The sequence below is a fragment of the Dromiciops gliroides genome, chromosome 2, assembly GCF_019393635.1.
Source record: "Dromiciops gliroides isolate mDroGli1 chromosome 2, mDroGli1.pri, whole genome shotgun sequence".
In the NCBI taxonomy this organism is placed as follows: domain Eukaryota; kingdom Metazoa; phylum Chordata; class Mammalia; order Microbiotheria; family Microbiotheriidae; genus Dromiciops; species Dromiciops gliroides.
The window spans coordinates 280,037,794-280,058,921 of NC_057862.1; the positions used below are offsets into that span (position 1 = coordinate 280,037,794).

A 21,128-nucleotide genomic window follows, 5' to 3' on the forward strand; every position below is an offset into this window, starting at 1 on the left:
TTTTAGTATTCATTTCAACTAATGTTTTATTTCACTGTCTGCCATCCAGCCCTGTGCCTAGATACTATGGGGAATACAACAGAAGCATAAGATACGGTCCCTCCCCCTCAAGGAGCTTACAGTCTAGTTGGTGTTCTCTCTCTCTCTCTCTCTCTCACTCACACACACACACACACCAATTAGAGACCAATACAAAAGAATATCAGTCTAGTCCTCAGTTGAATATAATCCAGGGTCAAAAATGCAAAGTAAAGACAGATGCTATGAGGTGGTCAGGAACAAGATCAACATCATTTAGAACCAATCAGAATTAAAACCATGGACACCTTGTGCTGGCAAGCAACTTTGAGAAATCATCCATGGTATCCTTTAGACATGACTCTACTTAAGCCCTGATTGACCTATGAGAAACCATCCTATTTTTTATAAACACACCAACATTCTTATGTCACACTTTCCAGTACCTCATAGTCCTTATTGGCAAGAAATTCCTCTTCATGTCTAGACTAAATTTCCCCATGTTGTAGTTTTAAACTGCCTCCTAGTCCTCTTCTCTTCTTTTTTTTTTTTAGTGAGGCAATTGGGGTTAAGTGACTTGCCCAGGGTCACACAGCTAGTAAGTGTTAAGTGTCTGAGGCCAGATTTGAACTCAGGTGCTCCTGAATCCAGGGCTGGTGCTCGACCCACTGCCCTGTCCTCTTCTCTTCTACAGCTCTTTCTGGGGGAGTCCATTGTTGCCCATTCAGGTTCTTACTAGGATAATCAGATGGTGGCCTTATATTTTCTATCTTCAGTTCTCTTGTTTTTGCCTCCTACATTTGCATTTTTTATGAAGGGCTGACTGACTCATGGCTGGTCTGTTATGTGCAATGGCATTGAGATCTTCTTGACCATACCTGCTCATGCCCAGCCCACTGCCTTCCTGTTTCTGTGCAATGTTTGTTCTTCCCTGGGTGTATCACTTGTCTGCTGAATTTCATTTCTTCTACACAATGTGCCAGTTAACCAAGGTACCTGCACCTCTTTCATCTACTTCTTTCCTCCCTCCTACCCCTCAAAAAAAGAACAAAGAAAAAAGCTTTCCTTTCAGGCATATGCTCTTTGGTCTATCATCCAAATACATTAGATAAACCTTGGTCAGTTATAATCCATAGCATTGAGTAATGGCTGTTTTCTGGTGTCCTATGTCTCTGAACGACACCTACATTGGCCAGATGTAAAGACAGACATCTCCACACTGCAGTTGTAAATTGTCTGTGGAGCCTCATGGCTTCAGTTTGCAATTTTTGTCCCTTTACCAGGCCAGGATATAAGATTCTACCCACATTATACTCCATATTCTCAGCAGAGAATCCAATTCCACTAAATGTAGGCAGAGTCAGTCTCCCTAGGACAAAGCCAGCTCACGGCTGGAGGGTATTTTATGGCTTGGTTGAATTGGATCCTACATAAATAACCAGCTTTCCTATGAGGCATTTCAGAACACAAAACCAGAACAGTTTATATAACTGGAAAAAAGTGTGAATTTCTAAGGATTTAAGCATGTATGGTTTTAAACACATACAAAAATGCAGTAATGTGATAGATATAGTAAAAAGTGCACTCATCCATACCATGCCAAATGAAGTATTTCTTTCCCTTTTCCTTTCTCCCCTCTTTCCTTCCCTTTCCCCAACCTTGAAACAGTGTTTCTTTGGTATTGGCTTAATTTGAGTTTTTTGGGTGTTTTGTTTTTTTTTAACAGCATTTGCATGTTGTCAGATTGCAAGACTCAAATGATATCATTTGGAAACAACCACTCCTTGTTCACAATTGTGCACGTGTTAAGGCACAGTAACCGTTAAATTGCCTCCATATTTCCTACCCAACTGGTAGACCCACAGTTTACAAGTGTTAATCTTGACTTTCTTTAATGCCATTTATTCCTATGCACGGGAAGAATCCTTCTGATGAATGAGTGAATGAATGAATGAGAATCATCCCAAACTAGTTTTTTTCCCCCAAAAGCCAGTACTGTGGGCAGCTGAAGTCCCAGGTTGCAGTTCTTTATTTTAAGGCAACTCCTTATCCCCACCCCACCCTGGTCACCACACTTGAGTTCCAAGAAACACATCTGAGGATCTCAGTTCAAGGCCATTTGGAAAAGTGTCTTAAACCACTAAATGTTCAAACTGAAAGCTAGTCCACTACCTCTCTAATTAGTAATTAAAAGTGATTCCCACTGTCAAATGGCTAGACCTGCCCTCAGCCTAGGTCTGGCATAGTTACATAGAGTTTGTTTCCACTACTGTCTTCCGAAGAAACGATTCATCTGTCTAAACAGGGTCCTGATTTTGAGAATGTGCTGACTACTTCAGGGAATCCTAACCCTGGTTTTCTGTTTCTGGTCCTTGGAGTATGTTGGGCTTTTATTTTGTTTTGTTTTCAATAAAATATTTGGCTCCATCAATTCAGAGGATTGAAGTCTAAGGAGCAGTTGGCCCCATTGCCAGCTTTCAGCTCCTCTGATAGGATTGTCACTTGTTTTCCCAGAAAACCTTACCATCGATGGTTCATCCTCTCCTGGGGGGGAGGCGGGCGTTATTTTGTTTAAGTCAAGTGATGCCCACAGTTCTTATCGTCACCTGGCTAGAATCTATCTCAGCAGCCTTCTCTGTCGTTGTTATTTTTCTTCAGCACAAGTTTTGTTCCTGAAATACCAAGCCAAAGAGTTAATATCGGCATTTAAAAAAAAAAAAGTTCCACTTGAACACTTGTGTCTAAAAAGCAATAAAGAGGAAATGTGAGACTAACACATCCATTGGTCTGTACCTTAATTAATTCCCAGCACCCCACTGGTTGCAGAGTTTACAGTGTAAAATTTCCCCTCATACTAAGACACTCAGGGTTGCCATGGAAATATGATAAAAGGATGGTCGGGAGCAAGAATATAAAGGAGTTGATTCATTGGGTGGAAATAAACTTGCCAGAGGGAAATACCTAGAGTAGAAGTCTATTGGGTGTCAGGACAGTGGTGCCCAAAGAGTTGGGCAAATTTTAAGATAACTTCTTCTTGCAGAGATACTGTTTTTCCTTTCCCTTTGGCTCTCCCTGGAGAAGTCTGGAATCTGTGATGAATGGGCAGGTGAAATTAGATGTTTCTAAGCAACAGGCCATTATAGCTCCTAACTGGCCTCCTGACTGAATCTAAACAGACTTCCTCCTAGATAGATGGGAATGGCACTAAAGATATATGATAACTTTGTTTGACATGGCAACATCCACCCCATCCCTAACAAAGCCAGCCTGATTCTGTGAAGCCACTGGGAGGGGACAGGAATTCAATAACATTGTGCTTTCTTAAAACAGAGACATTTTGAGTCTCATGATAGTGATTTTCCTGGACTGAGCATCTCAGATGATCAGCATTGCCAAGGGAAATAGATGTATCCGATGCAATTTAGACTTTGCCCAAGCCTCTGTATTAACATCATTGATATCTCCCTCAGGCTAGCACCTAAAAAAACTTCTTTTCAGCAACCTGAGTAGCATTTGAGTCTTGTGTTTGAAATGGATTCATTTTGAGCACTGACCCTCCCCCACCCCACCCCGCACCCGCACCCATCATCCACCTTGTTTGTGGCCTGGACTTTGTTTTGAGTATTTGTTACTTCCATCTGTGTTGCAAGGCTCACTTCTCTGCAGCTTTTCTGTGACTTCCCAGCTGTCCTGTTATTTCCCACCTCATGCTTTTCTTTTCAGCTGAACCTTATTCACAGTGAAATCAGTAATTTAGCCGGCTTTGAGGTGGAGGCCATTATCAATCCTACCAATGCTGACATTGACCTTAAAGATGACCTAGGTAATTGGGGGAATGGGTTTGGCACAACCAGCTGTCAGATGGAAAACTATGGAACCCAGAATTTAGCTTCTTGAACAACTTTTTTTGTAAAATAGTCTAACCCAAATTCCCCAATCCTAGGCTGATGTTTGAGCCTGCATAACTGTGTCCAGCTTTCACCAACCTTAGCCCAGGTATAAGGGACTCAGTACATCTCATTGATTCTGATTGGCATCTTCTCACCTGATTACAAATCCATTTATGTCTAAATTCTTTTCCATAATGATCAAACTGACTGTTGGCTTCTTGGGGTGGAGGGGAGGGGGGATTTTTTTTTTAACTGACTGAAATACTCAGGTTACAACAAAAATGAGAGTTTCTCCATTCTAACCTTCATTACAAATCATATTCAAACTAAGCCTGAAAATAATTAAAAAGTAGAAGAGAATGATATCATGTAGTTACAAATTGTCATGCTGGCTTTAATTAGCAAACAAATTGATTTTCTCAACATTTTTAATCTACCTTTATTGCATTGTCTTTTACATTGGAAAACAGTATAATAATAAGTGCCACCTATTTAGAACACACTGTGGTATCAAAGAGTGAATTTGATTGAACAAATTATATGTAAAGCCCTGCTTTAGATGTTGAGGATACAGAGAAAATAAACAACAGTGAGTATCCTTCAACCCAACCCACCTCACAGGGCAAGAGCTCAGCAGTCTCTTGAAGGGATACAATGAATACACAAGGGAGTAATAAAAAGTGACTTCAAGTTGGGGGAAGTCAGAAAAGGCCTTATATAGGAGGGGGCCTCTTACCTGTGCTTTAGAGGAAGTGGACCCATATCCAAAGATATGAATTCAGTCTCTGGATAGATAAATTACTTTGTGAAGAGGAAACATCTGTTCCAGAGCCCCAGACAACACTATAGACCAGACTAGACATCTGTGAGGGAATGTAGATGGGTCTATTCCTATCCTCCTCAGGCCTAGAAACACACCTTTGCCTTCATTGTCATGGTTATTAACAACACCTCTGCTTCCCCCAGTGATAGCCTGAGGGGCTGAAGATGTCTCTTTTCTCTCTCTAGCTTTGTCTGTGGTATTTCCAATATATCAAAAAGCCTGAAAGGAACTCTTTTCCAGTAAATACTAAGTTAGGAATTCATTGTATGTGTACCTCTGCTTTTATATGACACCAGCTTTCCTTAATGGAAGAATAATTCCATTCTTCTGTTTAGGTGTTGTTCATAAACACTTTTGCACAGTATAAGAGTAGACAAATCTACAAATGTATACTAAGCCTAACCCCATTTCAAACATTTGTATTTCACATAACTTACCCAGATATTATTTCAATGAAAAGACAACCAGAAAGAGGGGGAAATTGGCACCAGTAGAGTATATCTTAAAAATGCAAACTACATTAAAGCAGAATTGGCTTAAATAAGTGGTAGATTTGAAAAACATATTCCACTCCACTGGAGAAACGGGAAAATTACCAGTTCTCTACACACAAATATGCTGTTTTCTCAGTTTAAAAGAGAGGTGCCTTGAGGGTAGACAAGATGATAAATGTCACTAGGATAAAAATTAAGGCCTGTGAGTTTATTACTGCTGACAAAATGGAGAAACTCGTTATTTTGGTTGGCCTGATGATCCGCAATTAAAAAAAAAACATGCCATATTTTAGTATCCTTCTCAGTGGGGTGCCAGTTTTATAGGTTTCTGCAAAGTGAAAGGGGTGTTAGCCATTTTAGAAAAAAAAAAAAAACCTTTGGAAATGATCTCATGTGATTTTTTTAGACCTGTCATTCAAACATTTAATTGAAACATGTCCCATTTGCTATCCCTCCTCCTCTCACCCCCATCCACACGTGTACACACATCTTGGATTACCGTTTTGGCTCATACTTTGGAATCCACCAGGTAGGTCCACACTTCCATTGGTGCGTTAGTGAATGTACAGCCGATGCGTGGGTCTCAGTCCAACCTAGTTGATCTACATTTGTTTACCTGTTATAGTTGCAAGTTGTACAGGCTGATATTGCCACGATCGACAGTGATGCTGTCGTTCACCCGACAAACTCTGACATCAACATCGGTGGTGAAGTAGGTAATGGAAAGCCCAGTGCTGCGGAGTTTGTGTGTGTGCATGGGCCATCAGCCACAAAAGCTTGATCGTTCTGATAGCTATGCAGGGCTGCATTCATCTTGTACTTCCAGCAGTCCTGACTCATGGGCTCTGAAAATGAAATATCCTTGCTCCAAAGTCCCCCTGATCATAGCTCTAAACTGCATTCCCTAGGCTCAGTGTCAAAGGCAAAAAGACCAGTTGTGGTGGGCCGTGCAGCCATCAAATGGATGTTTCTGGTTGAGGAATCTGGCTTTTACAACACAAGTTCCCCTTAAACTTTTGCAAGTGATCCCTACTCATATTCTGGGATCCTATGACATGGACTCTCTCTTTGGCAGAGGGATGCCATCAGGACAACCACCTTTTTTCAAACTGAATAAAGCTCTCCGGCTGAATTCACAATATCCACTGTAGTGAATTGGAAGAGGAAAACTCAATCATCTGATTATTAGTAAAATTTTTTCTACATGAAACAGTTTGTTTTAATCACAGAATTGACTCATTTTTATCTCCCACCAACCTTTTACTAGGTTAATAAGCTATTTTAACATCATGGAGACACCGCAGCCTTAGACTACCCAAGAACTGAAGGAATCAAAAATGAATACATAATTCTGTGTAATCTACTGGCATCTCTCAATATATGGAACAGATAGGAAGCAGATAAGGTTCTAAAAAGTATTCATAGTTCTTTGTACTTTTATCCCCAGTGCCTAGCATAGGGCTTGGTGCATCATGGTAGATGTTTAATAAATGCACACTTGTTGGTTGGTTGATTAACATCACTGTATTTTACCTCTCCAAAGACTTCCCAGAATCCTAAGCTCTGGAAGAGTCGTTCTTGTCATTGGCTAATTCAGTCACTCAGCGAGTATTTACTAAGCCTCTTCCATGTGCCAGGTACTTTTCTAGGTCCCAAAAGAGTTGTTTTCCTTGGGTTGACTGGTTCCAAGGGGTTGGAATAAATGACCTTTAGGATCTTTTCAATTCTAAATTCTATGATCCTATAGTTTTGTAAGTGTATTAATTTGCCTTATAGTGAGGGCTACCTGTACAGAAATGCTGATGCAGCATATCATGCAGAAATCCTAGGTTATAGGTTCAGGCAGCCCCTAGATATACAAAATGAAAATTATTGAATAACTATCAGCTTACATTAAAGGTGGCTAAAGATGATGAGACCTTCAGAAACATTTCATACTATTCCCCAAATGACTATAATCCAACAGGCTGTCCTCTTGTGTTCACTACTACTAAAGATAAGATAATATTTGCAGAGCATTTCCATTGTGGAAATTAAGTTAGTTACTCCCTTAGATTCTGGTTTCTAATACAACATCTAGAAAGAAAATATTAAGCAGAGTCTGGGTTAGCTGAGGCTGTTCTGCCAAAATTAAATCCTAATGTAGACAACAAAAATAAACCGAAATCCAAGTGTCAGAAAGGAAATTCAAACTTCCTAAGGCAAAGAGCCTAAGAGACAGGAGCTTCACTCCTTACTTAACCAAGTGGAAATGTAATGAGCAGGAAGAGGTCATTTTTTGAATAACAAAACAATTTAGTAATAAATTTTACAAAATTTAGAGCAGTGCATTCAATTCACAGTATCTGTACCCAAAGACAGGGCCTCCAGATACATGATACCTACTAAATATGCTTTGGACCTCAAAGGCCACCTTCTGAGGGACCAGTTGCTAAGACTTCCTTTGAACTCTACTCTCTTGGTTCAGAAGCTGAAGGGACCCCCTGAGAATGAGATTGTTCAAAATCTCCCCAGAAAAGGACAATTCCAAACAATCCTAGGGAAGACAAAAATTCCCTACATTCTTTCTTGACACCCACCTCACAGTGTGATGTGATATCTCTGCAGCCAGATGACACAAAAGCCAAAGGAAACCACATTAACCCTTAATGGAACCAGTTTTATTGAATGATTAATTGAAATCCTGTCTAAACAGTGGTGGCAATGATACCTTACATTCAATAGTTCTCTATTTTCCCAAGGTACATATACCTTCATGTAAAGTAGTTCCGTGTCACAATTGGACAAATGAGGAAATAGGCCCAGAGAATTTGAAATACTTGCTGAAGTTTGTTTGGTAATAGAGCCAGAATTAGAATATGCCAGCATGAGGCTGTTCTTAGGAATGAAGCCTACTGAACCAGTTTAAACCAGAAGCAAACCAGATCCATACTTTATCTCAACCAAACCTGACCTAAACTTATACCCCATTTGGGTCTAGTGTCTGTTCTGAAGTGAGCCTGTTTAAGAGTCAAAGAAACACCTGCCTGATAATCTGATTTCTCACCATTGATAATAAATTCCCAGGTCCCATGACTGCTGGAAGAAGAAATGAACCTGCACGAATGCTTAGCTTCTGATGATTAACTTTGATCACCTAAAGTTCTTTCTAACAGTGAAATTTACCACAGGCATAAAGCCTCAAGTCATCTAGGCCAGAATTCTTGCTTACGCTGTTTTAAGCACTGTAATACTTATTATGCCTGCTCTGTAAGCATGAGATAATGCTCTTATTCTCATGAGAGTAACACATAGTTATGCTTGGGAGAAAATAAGCCAATTGCTTTACTATTAACCCTGATATGAGACTAAAGAAGCAAATGTTCTTCATTAAGAATTTTGATTGTCTAGAGGAAAGTGTCTTTATCCTATTGAAAAATACAAATGCCTATGTATTCATGCATACATAGCTATGTATAGGATCAAAGTGAACCTTGGTTGTGTGTCCTCAATTTGAATAGAATTCAGACATCACTAATATTTCATCTAAGAGTAGTTTAATTTTAGTTTCCTTTCCAATTAAAAAAAGAACAGTTTATTAAGTAATTTAAAACATATACTTTTCATTGAATATTGATAATAAACTGAATCTGCCTAAGAAATAATTATAGAAAGGAAGTGCTTTATCATAAAGCTATTGTTACCATTTTCTACTCTGGAATTTTAGTTTCATTTTATTTAATAGAGATAGTTAGGGAATTTGAATTTTATTCATTTATTCTAGAATATTTCTTCTCCCTTCAAGTCCAGCAAAAGTGTAAGAAGAAAGTAGTACTATGCTACAATAATAATAATAATAATGATGGCTTACATTTATATAGCATTTTAAGTTTGCAATACATTTTGCAAATACTATCTGATGTGAAAGCAGTGGTACAATCATTCCGGATGATAGGGAATAGAGAATCAAGGCCCAATTCTCTGGTCATTTCAAGCCTATATTATGTAAGTGCTTATTATCCCTTATTCTCTACTATTCTTGCTGCCTTAGGCAGATGTCACATGCAAATGAGAGTTCCCGGCACTTGTGATTACTTTCAGTGGGCCTCAGAAATCTACTTTGGGTAGTGGCTTTTGCCTCATGATCTCTGTAATTAAAATACCCTGTTGCTCCCTTTTGAACATTAGAGTGTAGAGGGAAAGGCTGGATTCCACAGAGCATCTTAAAATGAACACCTCTCTCTCTGAAAGTCATTCCAGGACCCAGTTAACACCTTAATGTGTCTGCTTTACACGGAGAGTTGACTGGGGTTTGATTATCACCCTTTCAGTATTCACAGCAGTGCTTTCAGACTTCCAGGGCAGGAATCTGCAGACATAACTATAGCTCTAACCCCAAATTCTATTTCTACAGAAGCCATTTGTCTTTTTATTTTATTTTTTCATTCATGATGGGAGCTTTTCACCCATGCAGTCCACCCATTTTCGGGATGTGAACTCCATGTGAATAAGGCAGATTTCTTTAAAACATCTGATCCTTGTTTTTGTAGCACATATCCAAAGCAAATTTGGGATAATTCATTCCAGTGCCTCAAAAGCAGATCACCACAAACTTGTATTATGTATATCATGATTTGTTCCCAAATAAAAGCATAAGTAAGCAATTTAAAAGGGTGCCCTTCAGCTTCACTTCAGGGAAGTAACTTTAAGATGTGCAAAACAGGAATCAGAGCTTAAAAAAAAAAAAGCACCAAACTCCATTTAGAAATGTTCAGTCTTGGGGGCAGCTAGGTGGCGCAGTGGATAGAGCACCTATCCTGGAGTCAGGAGGACCTGAGTTCAAATGCGGCCTCAGACGCTTGATACTTACTGGCTGTTTGACCCTGGGCAAGTCACTTAACCCCAATTGCCTCACCCCCCCCCCCAAAAAAAAAAGAAAGAAAGAAATGTTCAGTCTTATTGCCTTCTTTGGTTTCAGTTTGCTAGTTGTCTATCAGAACAATGTCATGCTCCAGTTCTAAATATTTATCATTAGTTTCTTCTGTGAACTTATATTTCCACTTAGAAAAACATCCCCCAGTTGGAAGATATTAGAATGTAAGATCACAGAATAGAGTTGGAAGGGGCATCATAAAGTTGCGTATTTTAATCTTCTTTCATAAACTGAGCTGAAGAACCAGAATTTAAACCCTCGACTTCTGGTTCCATATCTTGAGCTCTTTGCACCACAGTGTTTTCCCAATTAATATTTTACCAAATAAGTGGAAAGATAAACTCATTTTTACGTTTTGAACCTGAATTTTTAGAAACTCAGTAAACATGCCAATCCATCACCAACCATTTTTCAAGTACCTACTATTTATACAGAATCCATTTGTCTTCTTATTTTTTTAATCCATGCTGGGGGTTTTTCACGCATGCAGTCCACCCATTTGGGGGAATGTGAACTCCATGTGAATAAGGCAGATTTCTTTAAAACATTCAAACTTTGTTTTTTGTAACATATAACCAAACCAAATTTAGGATAATTCCTTTCAGTGCCTCAAAAGCAAATTACCACAAACTTGTGTTACATACACATATATATACATATATACATACATATATATATATGATGGGACTGTGCTAAGTTCTGGGAATGCAAAAAAATCTTTATATAATAGAACATTCTTAAGCTCTGTTTCTTTCTTTGCTCATCTTTACATATGATGATTGGGGGGTCATTAGTATAATTAAGGAAATTTTGTCTGGGGCCATTTTTGTATTTGCCTATGATGACAGAACTGCAAAACAAGAATTAAGTCATTTAATAATTGGTGGCCATAAGTTGATAAAAAGCTTTGATGATGCCCACCAAACATTGGGGTATTCTCTTTTTGTTCTAGGTTCAATGATAGAAGAAGTCATGTGTTTGGTGGGAGAACGATAGGATTCTTTAAAGATCTCATTATTTTAAGGAAGGAAAGGTAGTAGGGAGAATTTAGTTTTTTTCACAGAGAAGCTCAAGTGGGAGCAGGACTTTGGGTTTAGTTTCTAGCCCTGTCTAGCTTCTTTTCTGACCAAAAAAAATAGGAGCAGGCTTGCATAAAAAGGGCCCAATTTGCTTGGCTTCCTGATGACTTGGGCATCTCTGAGACCACACAGAATTAGACTCACTGACATCTGAATCAAGGTCCAACAGAGACAGGAAAAGCAAGAGGCAATGTGAAAGGTGCCCATTGGCTATCCGAGAATAACTTTGAAATTTTACATTAACAAAACTAACATATAGTTCCTGTTTTGCAGTCCTTCAAAACTTGAGTGGGTAAAATCATTTTGTAAGTAGTATGGTAGTTTGACATGCTACTATGCTTGTGTGGGCCCAAGTGACAAGGCTTAGAATCTAACCAGATCCTGTCCTCGTTTAGGAAATACTCTAGAGAAGAAAGGTGGCAAGGAATTTGTGGAAGCAGTGTTAGAGCTTCGGAAAAAAAATGGTCCATTGGATATTGCTGGAGGTAAGACAAAAGCAGTACTGCCAGTTGCCAGGTTTGGTTCTTGCTTCACCTGGGCATATTCCTGGGCTGTGCCATCTTTTAATCCTCACTAAACAGAAGTCATCCTGCATGATTACTTTAGAATCTCAAAATGAAGATTACACTATGACATCCATTCCATCCTTGCAATGGAGTGAAGTGAAGGGCTCTTATCTTTACAAAACAGAATTTTATGGTAGGCATTGAGTCAAACTTAGACTCTACCAAGCCATCCTTTAAAATGTGATTACTCAAAACACTTCACCAGTTTTTGTACATCTAAGATTCTGAATGGAATTTGAAAATAAGGAAAAGAACACTGCAAAAATGAGCTCTGATAAATTACAAATGGCAATATTTAAACCATCTGTAATGTTGCTTATAAATGTTGCAAATTAATAATCCTCATTCAGCCGTGTCTATAATCACAAAAAATAAAGTCAATTATGATTTACTAGTTAAACTCCTGAAAGAAAGGAAAAGGAAAAGACTTCTTTGAACATGAATGACATTGAACTGCAGGCAAAAACTTCATTAACTTCTTTAAGTTTTGGTTTGGGGGTTTTTGTTTGTTTTATTTTTTTGGTCCATACAGAATCCCCTATCCAAGCCATTTTAAAATCTGAAGTTGAAAGATAATTTAGTTGAGCATACAGATCAGGGAAAACTTTAATCCATATGGGTTATGGCAAAGTACAGTGTCACCCAAGTTGCTGGATGTGAATGTACATGAAATGAAAGCTCTGGTACTAGCAAACCAGTTGCAACTTGGTCTTTCTTCTCTCTTGTCCAGAAATCCTGTGGCCTTACTGTTTCTGACAGTGTCAGATCCTTATGCCTTCTGTGGTTATATAGGACCAAAGCTCATCAGGATGAGACAGCAGTGGGATTCCTTCAGATAGTCTGAATATTTGTAGCATGAAGCATTAGACAATATCTAGTCCCTGGATTTGGTGATGATAGAACCAGTTCTAGACCCTTTTACCACCAGAGGAAACGTGACACTTATGGTGGGCCTCCTCATATTCTTAAATCCATTCAAGTGGGAAAGCCAGCCTACTACAAACTCTTATGCAAAGACACAAAGGTTTAAAGTGTACCACAGAATGTCAATTAGATAGGATCCCAGATGCTTTCAGATATAACCCCTTTATCTTAAACAGTAGAAAGCTAAGTCCCAAAAAAGGAAAAGTGACAGACCAGAACCACGATTAACAAAGGAGTAGAAGACATCGTCCCAGCCCTTGGAGAATACAAACCAGTTGGGAAAAGAAGCCCCACACTTTATGGAAGTTTGAGAACGAGTGTGATAACTGGTTGTGTTCCTAAAGTTTATTTGTAGGTCAGTTGTCTGGACCTCAGAACATGTTTTCCAATCTATGATATTTGATGTGCCAGTTCCTAGACTACCCTCCAAAAACACTTTGAACCCGTAAGATAGATGAACGATGGCACTAATCACGTCATTAAGCTCAATCACTGTTCTAGACATTGTTCCTAAAGTTTTTAGGTTCAATTCCACAGACCCTTGAAAGGAAAGACTTTCTGACTTACAGAGCTTTCCCTTTCCTTCCAATGCCTCAAGCACCAAAATATACACATAAGAATGAGAATCTCTCCCACCTCCTGGTCAAACTGGGGCAAGACTTCTGGGACAGGGCCTTCACCAGTGACTTTTGGACAGCAGGGAATCCTGAGGGTTCATAAGTCAGGGATAGCCAGTAATAATTAAGTACTTGTTTACAGACACCTCACTATAATAACATTAAGCATCTGTATCTTTCCATTTGTGTATAGCCATTTATTTACTCATATTTAATCATCCAGATCTCATTCTGTAGTATATAGAAGTACCCTAAATCTGTGTCTTTGGGAGAGGATTCTTCATGATTAGTAAGATGAGAAAGAAAGGAAGGATTCTTAACTGAGATATATCATTGAGCATGGGCCATCTTCTATTAAAATTAATTGATCTTACCAAATGCAGACTCTCTCATTAATTCTGTCAAAGCTAAATAGCATCATTTAGTCATATAGATTTTCAAGACCTTTCCCTAATAAAGCCATCAAAGCAGGATACCGGGGTATTTAGTTAGACTCTGTAAATAAACAAAGGTGGTTTTCCTAATGTGTCTGTATTGACGTGTCAGGGAGATTTATAGAGCGCACCAAATGATTTTTTCAAATGAACCCAATGACAGCAAAAGGGACCAGTGGTTATGAGCACTTTGTCTAGCTAGCATGTACAGTTCACTGTGGTTGGCCCTGAGTAACTATTCTTTATAGCAGGGGGATTGTGTACAGTAATGGAACCTATTCCTGGCACTAGTTCAGTGGCTTCTACATGCCAAGTTTCCAAGGCTATGCCTTGGCTGGGCAGTACAGTTGTAAATGACTGTAGCTAAACATATGTTTTAGCGCCATGGGAACCTAGGTTACAAATGCAAGTACGTTAGAAGTGCTCTCGTTCCCTCTTCATGCTCCTGACTTTAAAAAAACTAGCGTAATTTTAAATAGGCATACAACACTTTACCATTTATAAAGCCATTTCACATGTATTATCTCACTTAACTGTCTCAACAGTTCTGTGAGGGAGCCAGGGCAGGGCTACTGATGAGGAAATTGAATGAGAGCGTGATTGATCAAAGGCTACTTCAGGTAGGTACAGGAACCAGGATTAGAACCCAGTTCTTTTGATCACTAGTTATAGCCATCTTTCCATGATACCATATTGGCAGGTAGTTTAAATTTAGGGTTGAATTGTTATTGTTGCTGTTGTTGTTGTTGTTGTTGTTGTTTTTAACCCCATGTGCACATGTAAATTGCTTTTTTGTTGCAAAGGTTTGGGAGCTAAAGGTCTGGCTTCTTCTTCCCACCAGCGGCTGTCAGTGCAGGCCATGGCTTGCCCGCCAAGTTTGTGATCCACTGTAACAGTCCAATATGGGGCTCTGACAAGTGTGAAGAACTTCTGGAAAAGACAGTGAAGAACTGTTTGGCCTTGGCAGACGACAAGAAGCTCAAATCAATTGCATTTCCGTCAATTGGTAGTGGCCGGTAAGAGAGCCCACTAGTCCAAATAGTTGTGCCACAAGATAATTCTCAAGTATTTTATCCATTTATTTCACCTCATTTATCCAGTTAGTGAGGGACTAATACAGATGCTCATTTGGGTGATTAGAGGCAAATTTGAGTAAGGCTAGGTCTTAATCCTCATGTGGTTCATAGTATAGTTGAAGAGATAAGATGTGAAAAGTTAAAGAATTCAATTTCATTTCATTTCATTCAATAAATAATTATATCCTTATGTCTGGGTTCTGTGCTAGGAACCAAGAATACAGATTTAAAATAAGTCGCGGTTCTGGTCTTCCAGGAACTTACATTCTAATAGAGGTTTGGGACATGTACACATCTTAGAGGAGAGATTAAATAGAAGCCTGGGAGATTTCAGGAAGGAATAGTTACTTCTAACTGGGGGATGAAAGGGATGGATTAGGGAAGGCTTTATGAAGAAAGTGGCACCTGAACCAGCCCTTGAAAATGAGAAGGCAGAGAGGTGCCTTTGAGGATGCTGTCTCTCAGGCCTGGAGAAAACTCCCCATGCATCGTCATCTACTTATATCCTTCTCATTTTAAATGCCTAGCTGAGAGTCAGACTGGAGACCCTCTGAGTCTGTAAATATCATCTTACTTCCTTGTCTTGATGTCCCCCTCGATGACCTTAGAGTCATCATCTTGAAATGTGGTCCAGCCATGCAAGGATTCTCCACTAAGGACAAAATTGAAAGCTAACTATTTATCAACTATATAAAATTTTCTGGATAGATGGTGGAAGCATCATTTGTAGGATTTAGGGACCTCATAGTTCACCTGATCCAACCCTCTCCTTTTGTAGATGAGGAAATGGAGGTCCAGAGAAGCTTAGTGACCTGCCCAGGGTCACACAGCAAATGAACATAGATAGAATTCAGACTTGAGAGCAAGTGTTTTTCTCAGTCTACTACATTGGCAGTGTACTGTACTTTTTTTCAGTGGGCTGTTTTGCTCTACACATATTATCTAACTGAGCATGATCTAGAAAAATATGGATGCAGATTATTACTACATTTACAGGTTTTTTTCAAAGGAGAAGAAAAGTGACTGCCTTTTATAAGATAGGAGGTAGTCAACACACTCCTGGTAGAATCCACTTTATTTGCAATTAAGGAGATTTATTGCCAGTAACACAGACTCAGGCCCAGAGTAGATTTGGAACCACTTTCCACAAAGCCATCTTCTTGTAGGAAAGTCTAAAATAGCCATGTCTCTGAAGTCTGTTCTTTACCACTGGATACCTTTGATAAATGAGTCAACCTCTCTGTCTCTTGGTTTATTTATCAGTAAATGAGGTTAATATGGCTTCCCTTCCTCATGGAAGTATTACGAGGCTCTGTTAACTAGTGTTTATAATGCACTTTGATATATGCTGAGAAAAGGTGTTTGAGACGTGAGAGGCAATATTCTTCTTTATTGGTAGCGGTATTTTTTCCTTTAGCTATTGAGAATGCTTTTACTTGAATAATGAAAATGAATTCCCCTAAAAGTCCATCTGTTATCTCAAGTATATTTACATTTTTCATGGAGTAAAACATTTTTTAAAAAATAATCAATTGAAAAACTTTAAAGATCCACAAGTGCCAAAGGCACCACATGTGCACAGCTGTTCTGTTACAGACATCTGTCAAGCAGACATCACCTTATAAAGCCATGTAAACAGTTTCATTCTCTTTCATGACTCAAGAATGGGATTACACCAAAGCTGTTCAAATAAATCATGTTGGATTTTAGGAGGGGAAATAAAAAAGCTTGTTTGTGGCATTCAGTGTCTCCAGCATAAAAGTCATGTTGGGATTTAAAAAAAAAAATTAAGTCCAGCATACTAAAGGAAAGACCCAGCGATTCTCATATAACAATATTTCGATCTCTTCAGCCTCCAGCAGTCTTAACGACCACAATACTGCATACATCAATGTGTATTCCATACTGGACATTTGCCTCAGATGATTTCTTTTAAAATGTGCTTTGGCTAAATAAAGCCCAACATTGTAACATGGGATGCAGGAAACTACCTTTGGCATCTAGACATCCTGTTTCCAGCCTGTTAGACCACAGAATTTATTGAACTCCCCACTCTATGCAAAGCCTTCCTGGGCTCTGTTTGACATTAAGAGGAGGGTGTACACAATCTCCTAGAAGAAAAATACAGTCAATTTGCTCTCTTCCAATTAGGGTATTTTGCATGAACTTTTCTTGAATTTATGAGTTCTGAGACAAAGCCAGTTTAGGACTCTATTCCCTTTCCATTTGGCAAGTGCAGGCCCCACAGTCATTTGCATGGCAGGCTCTCCAAAACTTTTGAGCAGGCAGAGAGACTGGGTGGCAGGAGGAAACACTCTGGAATTCCTTCACCCTGTAAACACAGGGTTAGAGCTAGTGGGTCCCTCCCTTGTGCCTAGAAGAAAAGAAAATTAGAGAAAAAGCCAAAAGATCACAGATGCAGAATCATGACCTAAAATGGGAGATAATGAAATTTGTATTAAGTGTCGAGGTGGGAACCCACTGCAGGAGACTCCACCTTCCATCATTGACTGGGAACTCATGGAGCAGGAGAACATCTAACGTAGCAGCTCTTTCAGGTTTCTACTTTTCACTGCTTTCACTGCTTAAAGAACTACCCTTTCAGAACAGGTGCTTTGTTTTATTGCTGAATAAGGTGCTGTCTCACTAAGGCTGTGAATGTCTTAAAAGTAGCTTCAGATTAACCCCAATGTCAGAGCCAGGGCAGAACACTATTGAAGGTATTTCTAAGGTATAGGAATGATGACAGGCCCACATTCCATTTAGAAGAGCAGATGCAGCATTGCTACTTATTTCCTTCCTTAGATATCATAGTCCTATCTGCTTCCTAAACAGTTAAGATTATGGAAAATGTTTCTGATTGTCTCTACCCAGCTTGATTTTGAGAACACTGCGGGGAGGCCTGCATTTTCAGGGAAATGGCCTGCACATTTCTGTGCCAATGAATGTATCCTCAAGATAAAATCAGATTAATCTGTAGCCTGCATACACAACTCCAAATCCTAATAGGACAGACAGAACTGAAAGTAAGCAACAGATCAGGCAGTGTGGCATTAAATGACATGTTTTTAATAGATCCAAGACTAGAACAATAAAGCTAGAGAACACTTTATGTTGCTTTTTGGTGTGGATTTATTATTTCATCAAGGTAAGGAATTCTTGGTATAGAAAATCCATTGATTAGGGGCAGCTAGGTGGCGCAGTGAATAGAGCACCAGCCCTGGAGTCAGGAGTAGCTGAGTTCAAATCCAGCCTCAAACACTTAACACTTACTAGCTGTGTGACCCTGGGCAAGTCACTTAACCACTAAAAAAAAAAAAAGAAAATCCATTGATTGAGAACTTTGTAGTGGATTGGGGTCTGAAAGACCTGAGTTCAAATCCTGATTTAGCAACTAGCTATGTGAGCCTGAGCAAGTCACTTAACCCGTTAGCCTCTGTTTTCTTAATCTGTAAAATGGGGCTAATAATATTAATAACAACAACAATAATAAATATCACCTACCTCACAGGATTGTTGTGAGGATCATATAAGCTAATATGTAAAGCATTTTGCAAACCTTAATGTAATATATAAAAGATAGCCATTATATAATAGTAATTATTGTTGTTATTGTTATACCTGTAGTCTGAGAGAGTTGTCTGGTACACTGAAAAGTTGAAACTTAACCCATGTTCACACAGCTTGTATGTGTCAGAAGCCATACTTGAACCCATGGTTTCCTGACTTCCAACCTGGCCTGCTATCCACTAGGCCATTCTGGCTGTTCAGGGAAGTAAGCATGGCAGATTTCTATACTTAAAGAGATAATGCCATCTAAGACCCACTTATGAAGGGCAAAAATCGATAAAGAGGTTTGTGGACTGAGGGTAATACATAAGTATCATTGCTCTATAATTGAAGGACTGATTACTTAAGGATTTGGAAGTCACCTAATCTAAACCAGTTTCTTTAGAATAAGAAAACTGAGGTGCAGAGAGAAATATGTCCAAAGTCTCAAAGCTGGGATTAGAACCCTGTTCTCTTGCCCTGAGTCTCAGGCTCTTTCCAGGACACCAAGCTGTCTCTCATACTAAGCTGGTGGACTATCCAAGTTGCTGAACTCTGCACTTTCTTCTCAATGCCCTGACAGTTTAACTACTCACCAGCAGTGAGAAGTCATGGAAACAGGAGACTACCATGTATCATAATCTGACGTTCAGGAGCCCAAATGCCTGCACTAGAAGCAGAGACTTTGTATTCACTTGGCCAAAATAATGATTAAAAAGAAGATTTCTCCATTTGCACTATATCCATTTAACAAACTCAACGACTGAACGTGTGCTACATAGAGCACATTAGTTCTCTAAGTAGTCATTGTAACAAGAGACAAAGAGTAAATGATTTCTGAGATTCTAAAGATGTGCCAATGTTATCAACGGTCCAGTCTGTGAAGAAGAGTAAGAAAAAGATAAGCCATGTGACATAGTAGGTTGAGAGCTGGCCTTGGAATCAGGAAGAGGTAGATTCATATCCTGCTTCTGATATGGCAGCTGGATAACAGTGGGGCAAGACAGTACGCCTCTCTGCACGCAGCTCCCTGAGACCAGGAGTGGCAGAGCAGGTGCACATCTGTATTGAGAGAAATCCCATATCCAGTGTTTCTTTCCCCTACCCCACCCCCCAGCCTTACCAAAAGAACAAGAAAATGGTGACTCTCCCTGCTCTCCCAATACAGATGCTACAAAACTAACTTCATAGTAAAAGTCACTTTAAGTCCACCCTAGAGACAAGCAGGAGTTTGATGGCCATTTTAGGACTCCTTTCTTTTTACTTTGATTATACATTCTAAAGTTTCTTCTCATTATCATGCTTCTGGAGTGTTAGTAGAAGCTTTCCCTGCAAGCTGAGAAGTGATCCAGAGTATTCACGGAAGCAAGCAAGCACAGAGCAATTTGTGCCCCCAGACACTTAGAGGACCCAAGGAGGAACATTCGAAATGGCTGGGTCACTGTCAGGAGATTTATGTTTAAAATTATGGGATTTGGGGGCAGCTAGGTGGCGCAGTGGATAAAGCACTGGCTTTGGATTCAGGAGGACCTGAGTTCAAATCCAGCCTCAGTCACTTGACACTTAACTAGCTGTGTGACCCTGGGCAAGTCACTTAGCCCTCATTGCCCTGCAAAAACAAAAACAAATAAAATCATGGGATTTCACCCTGTCTCCTGACCTGAAGGAGAAAAAATTTTGTAAAGCTGGATTCATCCCATTCCTGTTTCCTCCCAGTTTTCTGTATGCAAAAGAGAAATAAATGACTCAATGCCTCCCCCCCCTCAAAAAAAAAAAAGATTTCGAAGATCTCACTACTTAATCATGCACCAAAGTACTGAAATTCAGTATCCAATAAAAATAGCCAAATAACGCTAATAGCTGAGTTTAATTATTACTTTACAGCAGGATTTCTTAGTGTTTGGTGCATAGTAGGCCTCTTTGGCAGTTTATTGAAGGCTATGGGATCCTTCTCAATGTAATGTTTTAAAAATGCATAATAGGGGCAGCTAGGTGGCACAGTGGATAAAGCACCAGTCCTGGATTCAGGAGAACCTGAGTTCAAATCCAGTCTCAGACACTTGACACTTAACTAGCTGTGTGACCCTGGGCAAGTCACTTAACCCTCATTGCCCTGCAAAATTTTTTTAATGCATAATAAATAAAATACATGGAATTATAAAGCAAATTAGTCATGTTGAAGTAGTTATCAAAATATTAAAAAGAAAAATTCCTGAGCCCCAGATTAAGAAATCTTGCTCTAAAATTTACTAAGTGCTATAGCTAGATGTGATCAGAGCCTCACAACACCCCTGTGATGTATGGACTGCTGCTATTATTATCCCATTTTACAGAAGAGCCACGTCCAGGACATAGGATTGCAAGGTCTCCTTTATTTATCTGTCAGTACACAGCTTTAGGCAGAGCCCCTGGGTACTTAGTTCACCTTCATTTTCTAATGAACATATCATTCCTCACACACTCATCCTTTTGGAACACAACTTTTCAGGGCTTAGATGGAGTATCATCTCTACCAGAGAGAGGCCTCATTTATAAGTGAGTCATGTTTCTTCCCAGGACAAGGTAAAATCCTTGAAGAACTGTTTTTGTTTTGTCTTTGAATCCTCAGCACCTAGCACAATTCCTGGCAGTTTACTATAAAAGTGGTAGGCACCTTGGAACACATTTCAGTAAAACCAACATGAGAATTTTCTGTTAACAAATCCTTATTAACATTCATTCACCAGTAGTTGTGTGAATGAGGTCA

The 21,128-nt window shown here is 39.3% G+C and overlaps 1 protein-coding gene across 5 annotated transcripts in view; it reads left to right on the plus strand.

Annotated features, from left to right (window-relative positions):
• The window catches only part of LOC122740668 (core histone macro-H2A.1), a 101,401-nt gene that overhangs the window by 73,261 nt on the left and 7,012 nt on the right, over positions 1–21,128 (plus strand). For 3 of the 5 annotated variants that reach the window (XM_043983161.1, XM_043983162.1, XM_043983164.1), the window contains exons 6-8: positions 3,742–3,841; positions 11,612–11,701; positions 14,599–14,773. In XM_043983161.1, the coding sequence (XP_043839096.1) occupies positions 3,742–3,841; positions 11,612–11,701; positions 14,599–14,773 (365 nt within the window). Of the gene's footprint in view, positions 1–3,741; positions 3,842–5,850; positions 5,942–11,611; positions 11,702–14,598; positions 14,774–21,128 lie in introns of all 5 variants that reach the window. The other 2 variants (XM_043983165.1, XM_043983166.1) reach the window with 1 other exon arrangement.